This window comes from Pimephales promelas, chromosome 5 (assembly GCF_988280905.1).
Source record: "Pimephales promelas chromosome 5, fPimPro1.hap1.1, whole genome shotgun sequence".
Lineage (NCBI taxonomy): Eukaryota > Metazoa > Chordata > Actinopteri > Cypriniformes > Leuciscidae > Pimephales > Pimephales promelas.
Window position 1 is genome coordinate 35,054,366 of NC_142773.1, and position 14,839 is coordinate 35,069,204.

Genomic DNA, 14,839 nt, shown 5'->3' on the forward strand with positions numbered 1-14,839 from the left:
TAAGTTAAAGCAATGCAAAAACATATGTTGTCATAACTTATTAATCATAGGCCTATTTTTTTTTACAGTGTTTAAGGGTTTTTTTTTCCAGAGGACATCTAACCATTTTTTATTATGCCCAAACACTATAGATCCTGCTTGTAAAAAAAAAACAAAAAAAAAAACAATATTGGTAACATACCACTATAAAATAAATGACACATTGTATTTTGTCAGAAATTATGGTTAGCATTGTACATTTTTTGTAAGAAGAGATACAAAACATATCTTAAATGTTTCTTTGCAAATTTACAGAATAATAATTTACAGCAAAATACAGTTGCTGGATTTTTAATAATGTATTGCTACTACTAAAATCATAATAAATACATGTGGGGTGTCTCAAACAATGCGTGTTTATTTTTATTCCAGTAGGCTACTTTAAGCAGTAGGCCTCTGATATTTTGGGCAGCACAATCTGTTTGACGGATTCGTCTGTCCTACTATCATAAGCGATGTGAGAGCTGAGAACATATAGCTGATGATCATGATGAGAGGGTTCCTCCTCCCTACACACTCATTGAACACATGCCCACCCGCTCATTCAGTCACACCACTGATGCACTGATCAACACGGGCTCCTGTGCAACCTGTTACTGCCAACACGAATGGAAAATATCACAACTGTGAATTATTATTTTTTCATTTTGTAAAGAATATTGGTCTAGAGAGAGAAATCTTGTCAGTCAGAATCTGCCGAGACTCGAATCCAGCGCGTGGAGCGCGGCTGACGTGCATTGAGTGACAGCGGTATTGATCTTAATAATATGACTCGGGTAGCGGAACCCGCGTGAAAGACGCCGTATTTTTTTTAAAAACGGCTTTTTTTCGACTTCGGGAATTAAACGACAGGCTTTGCACGTATACCCAGCGAAATTCATCATCAAGCCTGTACAATTCATCTAGACGTCGACAAAGCGGTAAGACATTTTCTCGTTCAAGAAGAGACGCTGACAATATTTCTAAATCACTGACTGACTGTCTGTCTTCATACACCATGAAAACCTCGCATGTGTTTGTTTAAACGATGTCTTTCACCTCATTTTATCGTCTCATGCGCTTATCACAACCGGTAGGGGTAACACACGCATAGAGGATGCTCGTTGCTCCAATTAGTACCTACGCATTTAACAGATTCATCACACACAGACTAGTTAATGAAACAACGTGATTTAAACGGGTATGTGTGAAATTATTCGCTTCCTAAGTCTTCAGAAAGTAAAATGTGACCTTGTTGTTGTGAAAAGCTCCAGTACAGCTGCATATAAGGGAAAATGGGACTGTGAAAACATATTTTTTCCCAGTGTCATGAGCCATTGTCAAAAATATGTAAAATTATATAGTAAATGGGAAATATTACAGTATTAATTAGTTATCTGCAAGTTAGTTTAAGATATTGTAACACAACTTTTACAAAAACTTAGTTCACCCAAAAATTCTGTCATCATTTACTCACCCTCGTGTCATCCAAACCTCTAACACTTTTGTTCATTTTTGGAACACAAATGAAGATATTTTTAATAAAATCAGAGCAAAATCTTTCTGTCACTCCATTGACAGCTGCGCAACTGACACTTTGATGCTTCAAAAAGATTGTAAAACTTGAGTTTAGTAAAACTTGAACTTAAAACTTGAGTTTAGTGAGATTAGTAAAACTAATCCAAATGAATCGAGCAGTTTAGTCCAATTTCTTTGAAAAGACACAATCACTTATGATAAACAGATTTAATTTAAGTTTTTATTGACATAAATATCCATCAACTCACACATTTGTGGTAAACAGAAGCTCAAGCATGTTCGCTTGATGTGTGAGAACCAATGAGGTTCATTCTCATGTTACGTAGCGTTTCAGCTTCAGCAAGAACCAATGAGGTTCATTCTGTTGAATGAGGTTCACCCATGAGATTCATTCCGCAAGAACCAATGAGGTTAATTCTCATGTTACACAGCAAGTTTGAGCTTCTGCAAGAACCAGTGAGGTTAATTCTTGTGTTACTGGGCACGTTTGAGGTTCCGCAGGAACCAATGAGGTTCAGAAGTTTGAGCTTCTGCAAGAACCAATGAGTTCATTCCGCAAGAACCAATGAGGTTCGTTCTAGTGTCACGCAGTAAGTTTGAGCTTCCACAAGAACCAATGAGGGTTGTTGTTATCGCGGATCAAGCAAGTTCGGTTAAGCTTCTGTTTTCGTTCGCTTATGTTTACTTTAGGCTATATGAAATGATCGTGTCAAAATTTGGACTAAATCGCTCAATTTAAATGGATCAGTGGTAGGAACTGACTGGCTTAGATTTAATTAAAAATATCTTAATTTGTGTTGCAAAGATGAATGAAAGTCTTACAGGTTTGGAATGACATAAGGGTGAGTAATTAATGACATAATTGACATTTTTGGCTGGACTAACCCTTTAAAGGGATAGTTCACCCAATTATGAAAATTAGTCGATTATTTACTCACCCTGAAACCATCCTAGGTGCATGACATTCTTCTTTCAGACGAATACTATTGGAGAGCAGAGTTGTGCTTCAAGTTCAAGGGTTACTCTTTTGGCGTAAATTGATGTGTAGGCCATCTGCCCGAAGCTAGTTATTTTATAGTCGATAAAGTTTTGAATATGGATATTTTTCTTACACTAATGCATCACTTTGCTTCAGAAGGCCCTTATTAACCCCCAAAGAGCCGTGGAACTCTTTAACCATGAATAGATGCGATTTGATGGACTTCCAAAGTCATACAGCCATTCACTCCTATTATCAAGCTTGGAAGAATACTCAGATTGTATTTGTCTGAAAGAAGAATGTCATATACACTTCAGGGTGAGTAAATCATGGGCTAATTTTCATTTTTGGGTGAACTATCCCTTTAATTTCAAAATTCTACATTACTTTATAATTTACATTAAACTTACCACAGAAACTGATTTTGCCAAGTACACGTTCCACGTTTAACATCTTTGTTGATCCTGGAATAATATTCCATTCAACCAATCAGATTTGAGGGTCATATGTACTGTTTATGTCAAATTTAGTCTTACGATCAGGGTTAGGTGTTTCTACATTGTTTCACCTATCATTTCCCTCTGATTTTAGGGATAAGTTACACGTTTTAGTGTCAGTGTTTGTCTTTATGTGCTCTGTGTTTATTATCATTGACCACAGTTGCTGGAGAAGTCAACTTTGATGAAGTTTAAGTCATCGTGTGGCCTTCCAGTGTTATTCCCAGTAATTTAATTACATTCAACACTAACAAACTGAACTAATAGCTCAATATATAGCATCTCATAATGCTTGTTACATTAAAGCTTGCAGTTTATAATAACACTCTGTTTCTTCACTACAGGTAGCGACCCAGCCGTATGAAGCAAGCACCCATTAAGAAGCAATGCTCTTTTCGTACAATTTGCTGATAAGGACTTGGCGGTTGTGAGTGGGGTTGTGGCAGCAACGCTGTAACCGTGACCCTCGCCGATATGGTTTGCAGCGAACAGAGTTCTGGCACGTCAGTGCCCAAAAAGGAAACGCAGACCCGCAAGAAGCGTAAATCCCGCCCTCAGGGTCTGCCTTCTCCTGCCCTTTGCTGCGCATGTGGATTGTGTATTATGTTGGCGGGCATCAACATCACCTTAGTTGGCGCCTTCGCCTTCAGCACGCTTGTACCCTCTAGCAACCCCCCAATCATCATCGGACCAATACTCTTGCTGGTGGCGTTCTCCTTTTTCGGAGCTTGTTGCATCTGCAGCCGCTTGCCCCCGCCTCAGAGTTCTCGTCGGTCCAAAGCAGGTGGCGGTCTGGGCTTTATGGGGAGGGGCGGAGGGGGGTTAGGTGGAGGGGCGGCATTTGAGATAGAGACCAGCGAGCACACAATGCAGGACACCACAGCCGTGCAGCTCAGCCCCACCAACTCCCCCTGCTCCTCTCACGCCTCCAGCCCTGAAAGAGAGGCTCCCGCCACTGCCGCCAACGCCACCGTCCCCGCCCCGGAGTACGTCCCTCCACGAGCCTGCAAGCTCTTCACTATGGAGGCCAACGGACCGAGCTCAGCAGCCTTTTCTGCATCGACAGGGGGTGGAGGGGCGGTCCGGCTCACTTTGCCCTCAGACTGCGCCGCCACCTAAAGCCGTCAATTTCGGTCGCTCTCTGGAGAAGGGCTGGTATTACGTTATGTAAATAGTTTTTCAGAAGGGAAGACAAGCACTGTGTGAGAAATTCATTTGATTAGCACAGCTGGCTTGCACCACAAGGTGCAATAACAATTGAAACGATTGCGCAAATCCAGCAGGTTGCTTTTTGGAGTCCACGAGGCCAAAACCCTGTGTTCCTGATAAAAATGACAGAGGTATGTGAGAAGCATATGAAGAGCTTTTTGTGTTCTCTTATGCTCTCGTATCAAAAGAGAGAGAGAGAGAGAGAGCCTTGAAAGGTGAATCACTGTGGCGTGCTTCACATATTCATACTGTGCCACTGTTACTCAGAGCATTCACAGTTACTGTGCTCAAAAGAGACAGAATCAGCTGTTGTGTAAAGATGGCTTTGGAGACGAGCCTAAGAAACAGAACGGAGAAAGACATTAGACTGCGCATTGTCATATGTCAGTGCACAGACCAAAAAACAGAGATGTTGTATATTTTGCTCTTAAATATTTTGTCTTTTAAACATTAAAATACATTCAAGGGTAAGCAGTCTTTTTTTTTCCCGATGACACTCCCTGGCCAAACACTTTGGATTTTGTCTTTATTGGATGTTTAAATAAGCCGCGACACTGTGCGAAAGCACTGATGTTTTTTTCTTGTGACTTAGAAAACGAGGTTGCTAAGCAGTGCCATACAGTAGGTCGAGTTCAAATTGGATGACAGACGGAATAAACACTTTTATAGAGATTATAATTATATTGAGCTGTTATTTATATTTATTATTTAATGAACCAACAGCCCATTTTTCTGTAAAAAAAGAAACTAGCCACAAGCCTTCAGTCTTTATTTTACACTGTGGTTTATAATGCTGCCAAGTAAAACGGTATTTCTTTCCCTTATGATTGCCAAAGGCTGTTTTCTCCTCTGAGTATCCCTCTTCTGTTGTCAATACTTGTCTAACGTCAACAGCATAGAAACATCTGAATATACTGCCTGCATCTGCTCACAGTATTCTTCCACAATGTCTCGCTGTCTCTGTGCCCCATGGTTTTCCTTTGCCATTTGAAATCAAGAGCCAGAATTGTTCTCAAACATGCCCTCCATCACTGACCCACACTGATGGTTCAAACCAAACAGCGAAATCATTTCCCTCATGTTGATTCTACCAGAGAGGTCAGCTAAAAGCAGCTTTCGGCCGCCGAAAAAGCAAAGGGCGTTATACAGTTATACTAAAAAAAAAAAAAAAAAAAATGAATAGGATCTAATGAAGTTTTTTAAATTAGCTACGGTTTTAGATTTTCTCTCGTTGTCATATTCATCAGTTCCAACCAGATAAAAGAAGGGCTGATTTTTAATGTAATAATTCTGTACTGGTGTTTATTTTCATTTGCATCCATTTATGTACTTTCAGCTGTGTAATATAGTGCTGTATATTTATTATAAGTCAAATGGGTGATGATGAGTGGAGAAGAAAGTGCAATATGTACTGCATGCTTACAAAAAGTGCATCAAGAATCCTCAATGAATTTAAGAGAAACATTAAACTAATTGATCCGCTTGTTTGTCACAGGATTGTGAGCGTTCCATGTAGTTTTAGGGGAACAAGAGAAGTTGAATGAATGAATTGAACGCTGCCTTAATAATGACAGTGATCTCAGGATCAAATCAGTGAGGGCTACTCAAATGTCAAATGAGAACATTTGGTTATGTGATATTAATGTGTTTATAGAGATGTGTTGTTCATTACTTTCTACCATGTGTGTTTTCAAACAGGTATTTAAATGGAGGGAAGTGCAATGAAAAGGTTTTGCTAATGCCGATTTGCGTTATTGTTATTAATTTGGCAAAAGGCCACGTTGAGTAAAATAAAGAATAGTGGGTTGTTTTAAGTATTGTTGGCACTGAAAAATTTAATTGTGTGTTTTGTAAGTTGTACACATCATAATTATACACTGTTTTACTCCCACATGCATAATTCAATTAGAATTGTGTCCACACTTGTTTTGACTCCTGTCTTTTCTGAACCCTTCTCGATCTTTTGACTATATCTGTGTTGTTGTTGTTGTTTTTTTTGTTTTTTTGCTGTTTGACATTTTGTCATTTCAAGCAAAACTGCATTTGATGTAACATGGCTACATGGTTGCGAGGCCTATCCCGTTTACTTCACTGGACTGACATGCTATGTGGATTGCTCTCTCAAAGAAGGTTCAATTAATTTTCACATATGAAGAAAATATTATGTGAAGAAGCAAGCTCATAGCTGAAACTGTGTTATGAACTGGGATGTTCACTTTCTAGTCACAAAACCAAATTCAGCCACTAGAAAAAAAAAACATGAACATAAAAATTATTTCACAAGGTTTAGTGTGATTTCGTACAATGTGATTCATACAGATTAAAGAAAAAAAGGTAAGCAAGAAGGTCCTCCCCTATATGTGGGCTAAAAGTGGGGTGAAAGCAGATACAAAAACGTACAAGATCGTACAAATTCATATAAATTAGCCACCAATTCACCAAAACATAAAATGGTTACAAATTGTTATGAGTGTTGGCTTTATAAGAGGTTTACAAGATAGATGTACTTACCATCTTTAAAGTTCCCAACAAATTCACAATTCTTTCATTTTTTATGGAACACTGCATTCATCATTTCATTCATTTATTTATATAGCTTAAATAAACAAACACATTGTGTAATGTAATCATTATTAATGATTTATCTGTGCACATGATGATGTATTCACTGGTGTGAGGGGACATGAAAAAATCACAAGCTGGAAAAAAAGTGTTGTCAGTTCAACTTAGAAAATGTAGCCTACTTCACGTGGGAACATCTAAAATAACTTGTTTTCCACCTAGATGTAAATACACTTAAAAGATGTATTCATTTTCCTTACTTAAATGAAGATTTTTTATCCCTAAAAAATTACCCCTAACTTAACTTTCCTCCACATAACTTGAGACAGGGAAGTTCAAGGATTGAATTAATTATATTACTGTCAACATTAAGTGTGACAGGTAAGAATGAAGTGATATCAGTTCATAAAGTTATAATACCGTTTCCAGGAGATACACTGCTACATACAAAAATAAGTTATCAATGAAATAAATGAATTCAGCAAATAAATTTAATTGTACTAAAATGTAAATGTAAAACATGTTTAGATATACAGGAAATCGCAATGGAAGACGATTTCGATATATCTAAATATGTTTAGTGAAAATCAAAATTAAACCTATTTATTTTGTTAGCGCATATTACTAGTCTTGTGGTGAACAATTAATCCGTGCAAGTAAATATATATTAAATTTTTTTTTTAACTTGGTAATCTTTAATTAAAATCTGAATAGTTACTTCCGGTCTGGAACGGTTTCTTTTTCTGATGACGTAGGTTTCACAGCTTGGGTGGGGAAACGCTTAACCACTCCCCTCAAACCGTTAGTTTGCTATGAGCGAGAGATGGAGAGGAGGAGCGCTAGAGTAAAACCCTGCCCTCTGTTCAATATTCCGTTTCACTTGGAAATACGTCACAGCACTGGAGAAAAATCGTTTGCAACTTCCGGTTCACGGGGACTTGAAAGGTAAAACTTCCGAAATCTCCATGTAAACAATGCTTGACGTCACAGACGCGCGAGAGATCACTTCGGCGTAACGTGTCGTTGGACATGGTTCTTGGACATCAGATCAGTTCGACGGCTGTTAACAAGAGGTAAAAACTATATAAATACTGTTCGTTTTCTCACACAAACCGCACGTTTCGTGTCTAAGGCCATCACTGTGTAGGCTACTTACATTCACGAGTCATTAAATCATGTTTAATTTTGACTTCTCTGTGCATTGAGGTGGGCTCCATGGACCTGCATTAATATGACTGACAGACAACAACGGTTTAACCAAAAAATGTCAACATTGAAAATCCTGTAGAAACAGACACCTACATCTTGGATGGCCTTGAGGTAAGCTAAAACTTATCAAAAAATGATAACATTAGGGGTCAGGGGATCTCAGAGATCCCCTGACCATTAGGCTACACTCTTATGGTTGCTCGTGAAGCTGTCCGTATTGTGGAAAATCGTTTTCAGCTCATATAAGTGCAATGTTCCAATCAATCCACCCCGAAATATTGAGAAAGAAAAAGAAAATGTGTTATGTGTGCGCCCTCAGTCGGTCTTTCATGAAACTACAGGTCAGAAGCATCAACTAATATTGAAAATCATATGGTTCATAACAATCTGGTTATTAAACAATACGTGCCTACTTCATTATTTAAAAAAAATTAATATAAAAAATATTTAGTTTGCACTTCCACACTCCAGTCCTTAGGCATCTCTTAGCTCAGCTTTTTTGGTTCAAAAATATTCTCAGTTTGTTTCAGTAGTGAAGCCTTTTTTCCACCAGAGGGTACTAGTCACAAATTTATTTGAACATTAAAATCATCTGAAACTACACAATATCTCGACCAGTTCCTTTGAGTTGAGTCTGTTAGAATAGACCAAATAAAGCTAGTTCCTAATCTCTGACGCATATGTATTGTTCTAGTAACAAATTGTCTGAATGACAATGAATTTGACAAACAATTTGCATTATTACTGTAACATATTTCTCTCCATTGGGACAAGTGCAAATACCATGTGTATTACATTTTTGCAAATGCATTAATATATCTGAATCATATGCCATCTTAAACATTGGTAAATAAATAAAGTATGTAAAATAAATCTGCTGCTAGTAACGACAAACCAGTCTTGATCTGTAGTTTACCTGTATAATTCACCATCCATTTTTCATTAACATTTCCCAGAGAAAACAAGACAAGACATTCCTTTATCTCTTTTGATATATCAGAGGCGTACTCTACAAGATGTCATTGTGTTCATTTAATGATTACACATTCACTTTGCTATCTCGTTTGACCTGAACCCCTGTTTTACATTTGTGATGCAATAAACTACTCACAAGCCTCGCATCATACAGCTGTTTCTATGTCAAGATGATCTGATCAAAGAGCAAAGTTCTCTTGAAGTGCAAGTACAAGTACTTCTGTGTAAGAGACGAGTTTATCTAGCCATGCTTTAGCTTCCGACTGGAATTAATTAACGTGTTTATCAGCGTCTATCTCTTAGTTCAGCTGTCCTCGGAAACCTTTCTTAGTTACTAAACAGAGTCACTCGCGGGGTCAGTTGGACTGACATAAAACACAGCCTGTTTTGAGGTTTGACTTCATGTTCCTTCAGCCAAAAACAATGATAGCTGGTACTACTCAGCATGAGCTCTTCTGAGAATGTGTTCATGTGTTGTTCCAGATGTTTGCAACATGTTGGAGGTGTTGTTTTATTACAACAAGCGTAAATAGATGATTAGTCACATGCTAACCCTGAGCATCATACATGACCCGGCATGACTAAAATGATTTACTGTCTGTGAGGATGGCAAACCGTGCTAGTGAAATGGAGCAATGTAATGTTATTGTAATGTGGAATGCAGAGGTCACAGTGAAGGTCGCCCTCCTGATCTACAATGGCTAAGCAACTGAAATGCAAAAAATAGAGCAAAAACAACAATAATCACAGTGTTGAATGATGACTATGATTTTTTTCATTCATTCATTTGAACCAGTGATTTACTGAAATAGCATAGTTTTATGCTATTATAGTGCAGAATGCTAAAGGGCAGTGGAATGAATGAATGAATGAATGAGTCAAAATATGTTTGGACAGTCTGTTACTAATTACCACTGCATATGCATTTTTGCAGAAGCAGGTTTTCATACACAATCGCCTAATATGATAACTGGCACCCAGTATTGGACGGCCCTTTCATGCAACCACATATACAGTAGCTAAAAAAATGTAAGTGTCATGTATACTATTTGTTAGAGACTTGTTTGTAATACGAATAGGCCCCAAAACAGCGATTGTAATGACTAAAGAGTTGTTATGCTGATCAGGAAGATACTTAAGGAGTCACTAATGAACACTGAGATATTTTATTCACTAACCTCTGCTTTTAACCCAGATTTGACCAAACCTACCAAATGAAGTAGAGTAGGAGAGTTGCACTGTCTGCAGTTTGTGTGTTTGTGTGACAGTATGGCGTGATTCTCTTGTCTAAAATCCCTTGCGCTCCCCTGAGGGACAGACGGGGTTCTTCAGCTTTCCTGATCCACTCGGAACTGGACCATGGCGGTTTCTCGGGAGAGAGAGTGTGTGTGTGTGTGTGTGTGTGTGTAAGAAACCTCGTCTGTGAGCTTGTCCCCAGCTTGAGTGCGTCAGGGAGGGGCTTAGAAAGAGAGAGAATAATCAAGCAGAAGAGATTAAGGAAAGACGAGCTGCAAGAGTTCAATGCAAGCAGACAGCGGTTATGTAACCGTGGCGAAACTAACCCAGCTCTTTAATACAGAGTATACTGGGAAAGACCAGTGGAGACTGGCGCTTTCACATGAGAATGACCTCACTGATGTGAATCAGTTTACCATTATTTGAAGACAAGAACATCTTTCTTTGTTCATCTGGCATATGATAATATTCATAATGTTCATATATATCGATATGTTATCTTTCCTGTCTGGATCAAGATGTATTAACATGTGCAATTTTATGCACACCATAGGCTACATATTGTTTTCATGTAAATTTGGGTCACAACACAAAACTGAGGCATTTTTTTGCAACTCCAAAGCTATGCAATGAAAATATAGATCTTCCAATATTTTAACATTTATTAAGTGCATTTTCCTTTTAGTTTTTGTTATTGTAAATGTAATTGTTATGTAATTTTTTAGATTTTTATTTGACTGTCACTATGCAGCAGTGTTATTTTGAAAATAATTTAAATATTATTATAGTTTTTAGTAATATTTTAAACTATGGTTTAATGTTTTATTTCAATTATAGTTTATTTTTTTAGTAATTCTTTTATGTGCTTTCGCATTTGACTAGTTTTAGGTTTAATATTACTATTTAGTTTCATTTATTTCATTTTTAGTGTTGTATTTTCAGTTAGTAATTCCAGTACTTCATTTTTTGTTTAAGTTTTTCATCTGATATGTTTGTTTTATTTTATTTCAGATTTATTTCAATAAACAAAAATGTTTTAAATTGTTTTAACTAATGATAATAACCCTGCTATGCAGGAGTCATAATAATTTCTTTAAAATTGATATAGATAATATTCACATCATTTTTCGCTGGTGATATTTGTTTAGATTGCAACATCACTGCTATAATTTAAGGTGTGGTTAAGTTGCACAGAATTTTCCAGGAATGACATTGCACAGGCTTCTGTTGCAGGGAAACACTATGATGGGAATTAATGAGGGTACCCTGGCACAAAAAAACTAAATGTGTGAGAGTTTCAAATAAACTGTTTAATAGGTTTTTTTTTTCATCCAAGCCATTAGGAATACCAATGACCCTAAACAAAGAGTAACCCACAACTCTGACCTCCCTCCAGCCCATAGTAAGCACAAGTTATACAAATGATCCACTGCTGTTGCGTAAGCTTCTTTTCAGACCCCTCAATGCAAATCATCAAAACACATCCTGAGAAATGCCAGTGATGTGACTGACTGCACAGAAGTGCTTTACTACGAGACGAAATGGTTGGCAGAGATTCTGTGTTGCTCTGGACATTAATATCTTATATGGGCTTTCCTTTGCAAAGAGAAACTGATCTATGACGTTATACATTGTCTATATGATGAGGTAATGGTTCTTCCATGCGTGCATGCATGAGATTGATCCGTGACCCTTTGACTATACATTTTCAAATAGATAAATCGACCGTGCAGCCCTAAATAGATTTGGTAAGAACAAAGTACACTTTGCATACTGCCAAGTAAAATGATTTAAATCTTATAAAGTCCATATTTACTAAACATGCTTGTGTACTTACTTTTGTAGGCCTATACTTGGCTCAGTGATCTAATATTAACTTACAGGACGTTAATAGAAACACAGGGTGACAGCATTGATTGAACTATTGAGCATTTTGCTTAATATTTAGCTCACACCAAACGCGAAGAACCGGTGCCCCATTCTTGCAGGAGATTCTCCCGCATCGGATCATGATGGATGGGATTGGTAAACAAGTTGCATTACCACTGCTCACCAGTAGAGGCCTCCACCACAGCACAGATCTGATGCGATGAATCAAACTGCTTCAAACTGGTTCACAGCTGTATTTTGTAACGATGCCTCTTTTCTTCTCATAAATTCGTTTTCATTATTATTATTAGACTGAAATATGCAGTCATCTGAATCAGCCATCAAAATCCCAAAACATTTAAATGTGTGTAGGATAAAATAATATTAAGATAGCCTATTATTAAAGGTATATTGTGTAGTTATGGCCCAAAAAAGTTGCTGCTTGTATTTAAGTAGGCAAATGCTTAAGACTCTATGATTGGATCATTATTGCAATGATTATTATGTTTCTAGCATGTAATATGTTTGGCAGGAGTTCTTCTAATCCCAATTGATTAGGAGTATGTAAGCTATGTAGAAAGACACACTATGTCTATTTTCCAGGACGCCAATGTCAAGATTCATCAGGCTCAAATTCTGATAGAAAGGTTAGGGAAGTGCATGAAGAGTCATTTTGACGCATGAATTAGCACCTCTGAGTCCAGACCTTAAATTCATTGAAAGTAAGATATTTGGGATGTGCTGGATCAGACTTTAAAAAGTGCTTGACTCTTGCATTGTCAATACAAGATCTTGACCAAAAAATGATGCATCTCTTGATGGAAATAAATGTTGAGATGTGATGTCTAATGTTCATCTGGCCATTTTAGATGATTTTTTTTTGCAGTATTCTCCACCTTTCATTACACACTTCCACAGCGGATAGGGCGTCTTTCTTTGCACGGGCGCATGCAGGTCAAGGTCTCTGATTCGCCTGTTTTAAAGCACTTCGTTCTCAATTGCTGAGCAGTAAACTGGCTAAATAGATGGTGGCAAGCCTCCATTAGCTCATCAAGATGGCTTATGCAACAGGTGTGTGGGGGAGCCACTTAAATAAATGATCATTTGATGGGCTCTGTTGGAAGAAAGAAGCACTGTAATAAAATATCAGTGAAAGCTGGTGTTTGAGAGCAGATGAGGAGCACAGATCAAACAGTGTAGTGTGTCTATTCTTCCCAGGAGATGGATTGAATGGATGCCACATCGATGGAGAACTGTGTCGGTTTGCTGGTGTGGTCAGTTCTCCGCTCATTACCAGCAGGATCTCATCATCTTGCTCTCTCTTTTCTAAATGGATCCCTCAGAATGAAATAAAAGGGGATGCTTTACACTTTAATGACTTTCCCACAGTGCTCCCCAAAAAAACAAACAAGCTCGATGCTGTGACAAGGAGGAGTTCGTCTAATGAGGCCGAAGTATACAGAGTCCAGTGTCTGACCAGTCCTGCCATTAGCTTGCCTTGCCAAGAGGGGGAATAATCATGCCTTTATGTGGACAGAGACCTCCAGGGGCACCTTTCTCATTACGTCCCCCCTTCATCACCCCACGCCGCAATAGCCACTCGGGTCCACCAATCTTTGGTTCCGATCTGGATCCCCCCTGACAGCAGATTGTTCAAGAGAATGTACTTGGGGGAAACAGGGAGTGCAAACAGCCCCGTTTCACTTGGCACATAATTCTTAGCTAAGCATCTTTTAACAAGACCACAAGTTGGGGATGGTCCGGCCTTTTCCGGCCTTCACAGAAAGAGAGAAGGCCCTGCTTTTAAGAGCTGTGATTTATGTGTGTAGTTGTTGAGAGTTGCACTCTTGTGACTTGGTCACAGGAGGCATGCTGGCATGTAAAAAAAAATGCTTCATTCAGTTTCACTGAGGCATGAAAAAACGTCAAGTCAACTTAAAGGAGTAGTTCACTTTTAAAAAAAACTTTTGCTGATAATTTACTCACCCCCATGTCATCCAAGAAATCCATGTCTTTCTTTCTTCAGTCGAAAAGGAAATTAAGGTTTTTGATGAAAACATTCAAGGATTTTTCTCCATATATTGGACTTCAATAGGAACCAAACGGTTCAGGGTCCAAAAGACAGTTTCAGTGCAAATTGCAAACTGTTCAAAGGGCTTTAAACGATTTCAGATGATGAATAAGGGTCTTATCAAGTGAAACGATCGCTCAAATAAGTTTTAGAAGCTCAAATGGTCGCCTTGCTCTGTTCTGTGATGCGCGTTCATGACTCTCCTGTTCGAACTCGTTCATCAAAATGAACTAATCTTTTTTCTTGTCATTTGGTGTATTCAATGAACGAAATGAATGAGTTGACTTGGGAAAAGGTTCGTTCATTTTGATGAACAAGTTTGAATAGGAGAGTAACGAACGCGCATCACACTCTAACCATAACCCTAACAGAGCAAGGTGACCATTTGAGCTTATAAAACGTAAACTTTTTTTTAAATGAGCGATCGTTTCGCTTGATAAGGCCCTTATTCATCGTCTGAAATCGTTTAAAGCCCTTTGAACACTTTGCAGTTTGCACTGAAACTGTCTTTTGGACCTTAAACAGTTTGGTTCCCATTGAAGTCCATTATATGGAGAAAAATCCTGGAATGTTTTCATCAAAAACCTTAATTTCTTTTCGACTGAAGAAAGAATGACATGGATATCATGTCATAAAATTATCAGCAATTTTTTTTACCAAACAGAATGAAATAGT

At 38.0% G+C, this 14,839-nt stretch overlaps 1 protein-coding gene across 2 annotated transcripts; it reads left to right on the top strand.

The window, feature by feature from the left end:
* Positions 1-550: 550 nt before the first annotated feature.
* tmem275a (transmembrane protein 275a) lies at positions 551-6,167 on the top strand. Of its 2 annotated transcripts, XM_039677282.2 has the most exons (3): positions 551-959; positions 2,693-2,854; positions 3,378-6,167. In XM_039677282.2, the coding sequence occupies exon 3, from the start codon at positions 3,508-3,510 to the stop codon at positions 4,150-4,152; it is 645 nt and encodes a 214-aa protein (XP_039533216.1). In that variant the 5' UTR covers positions 551-959; positions 2,693-2,854; positions 3,378-3,507; the 3' UTR covers positions 4,153-6,167. The 2 variants fall into 2 exon arrangements, with proteins under 2 accessions (XP_039533216.1, XP_039533215.1); XM_039677281.2 differs by lacking the exon at positions 2,693-2,854.
* Positions 6,168-14,839: the final 8,672 nt, after the last annotated feature.

Excerpts from the sequence above, each read along its gene's own strand:
- tmem275a (XM_039677282.2), top strand. The coding sequence starts at position 3,508 with ATGGTTTGCAGCGAACAGAGTTCTGGCACGTCAGTGCCCAAAAAGGAA.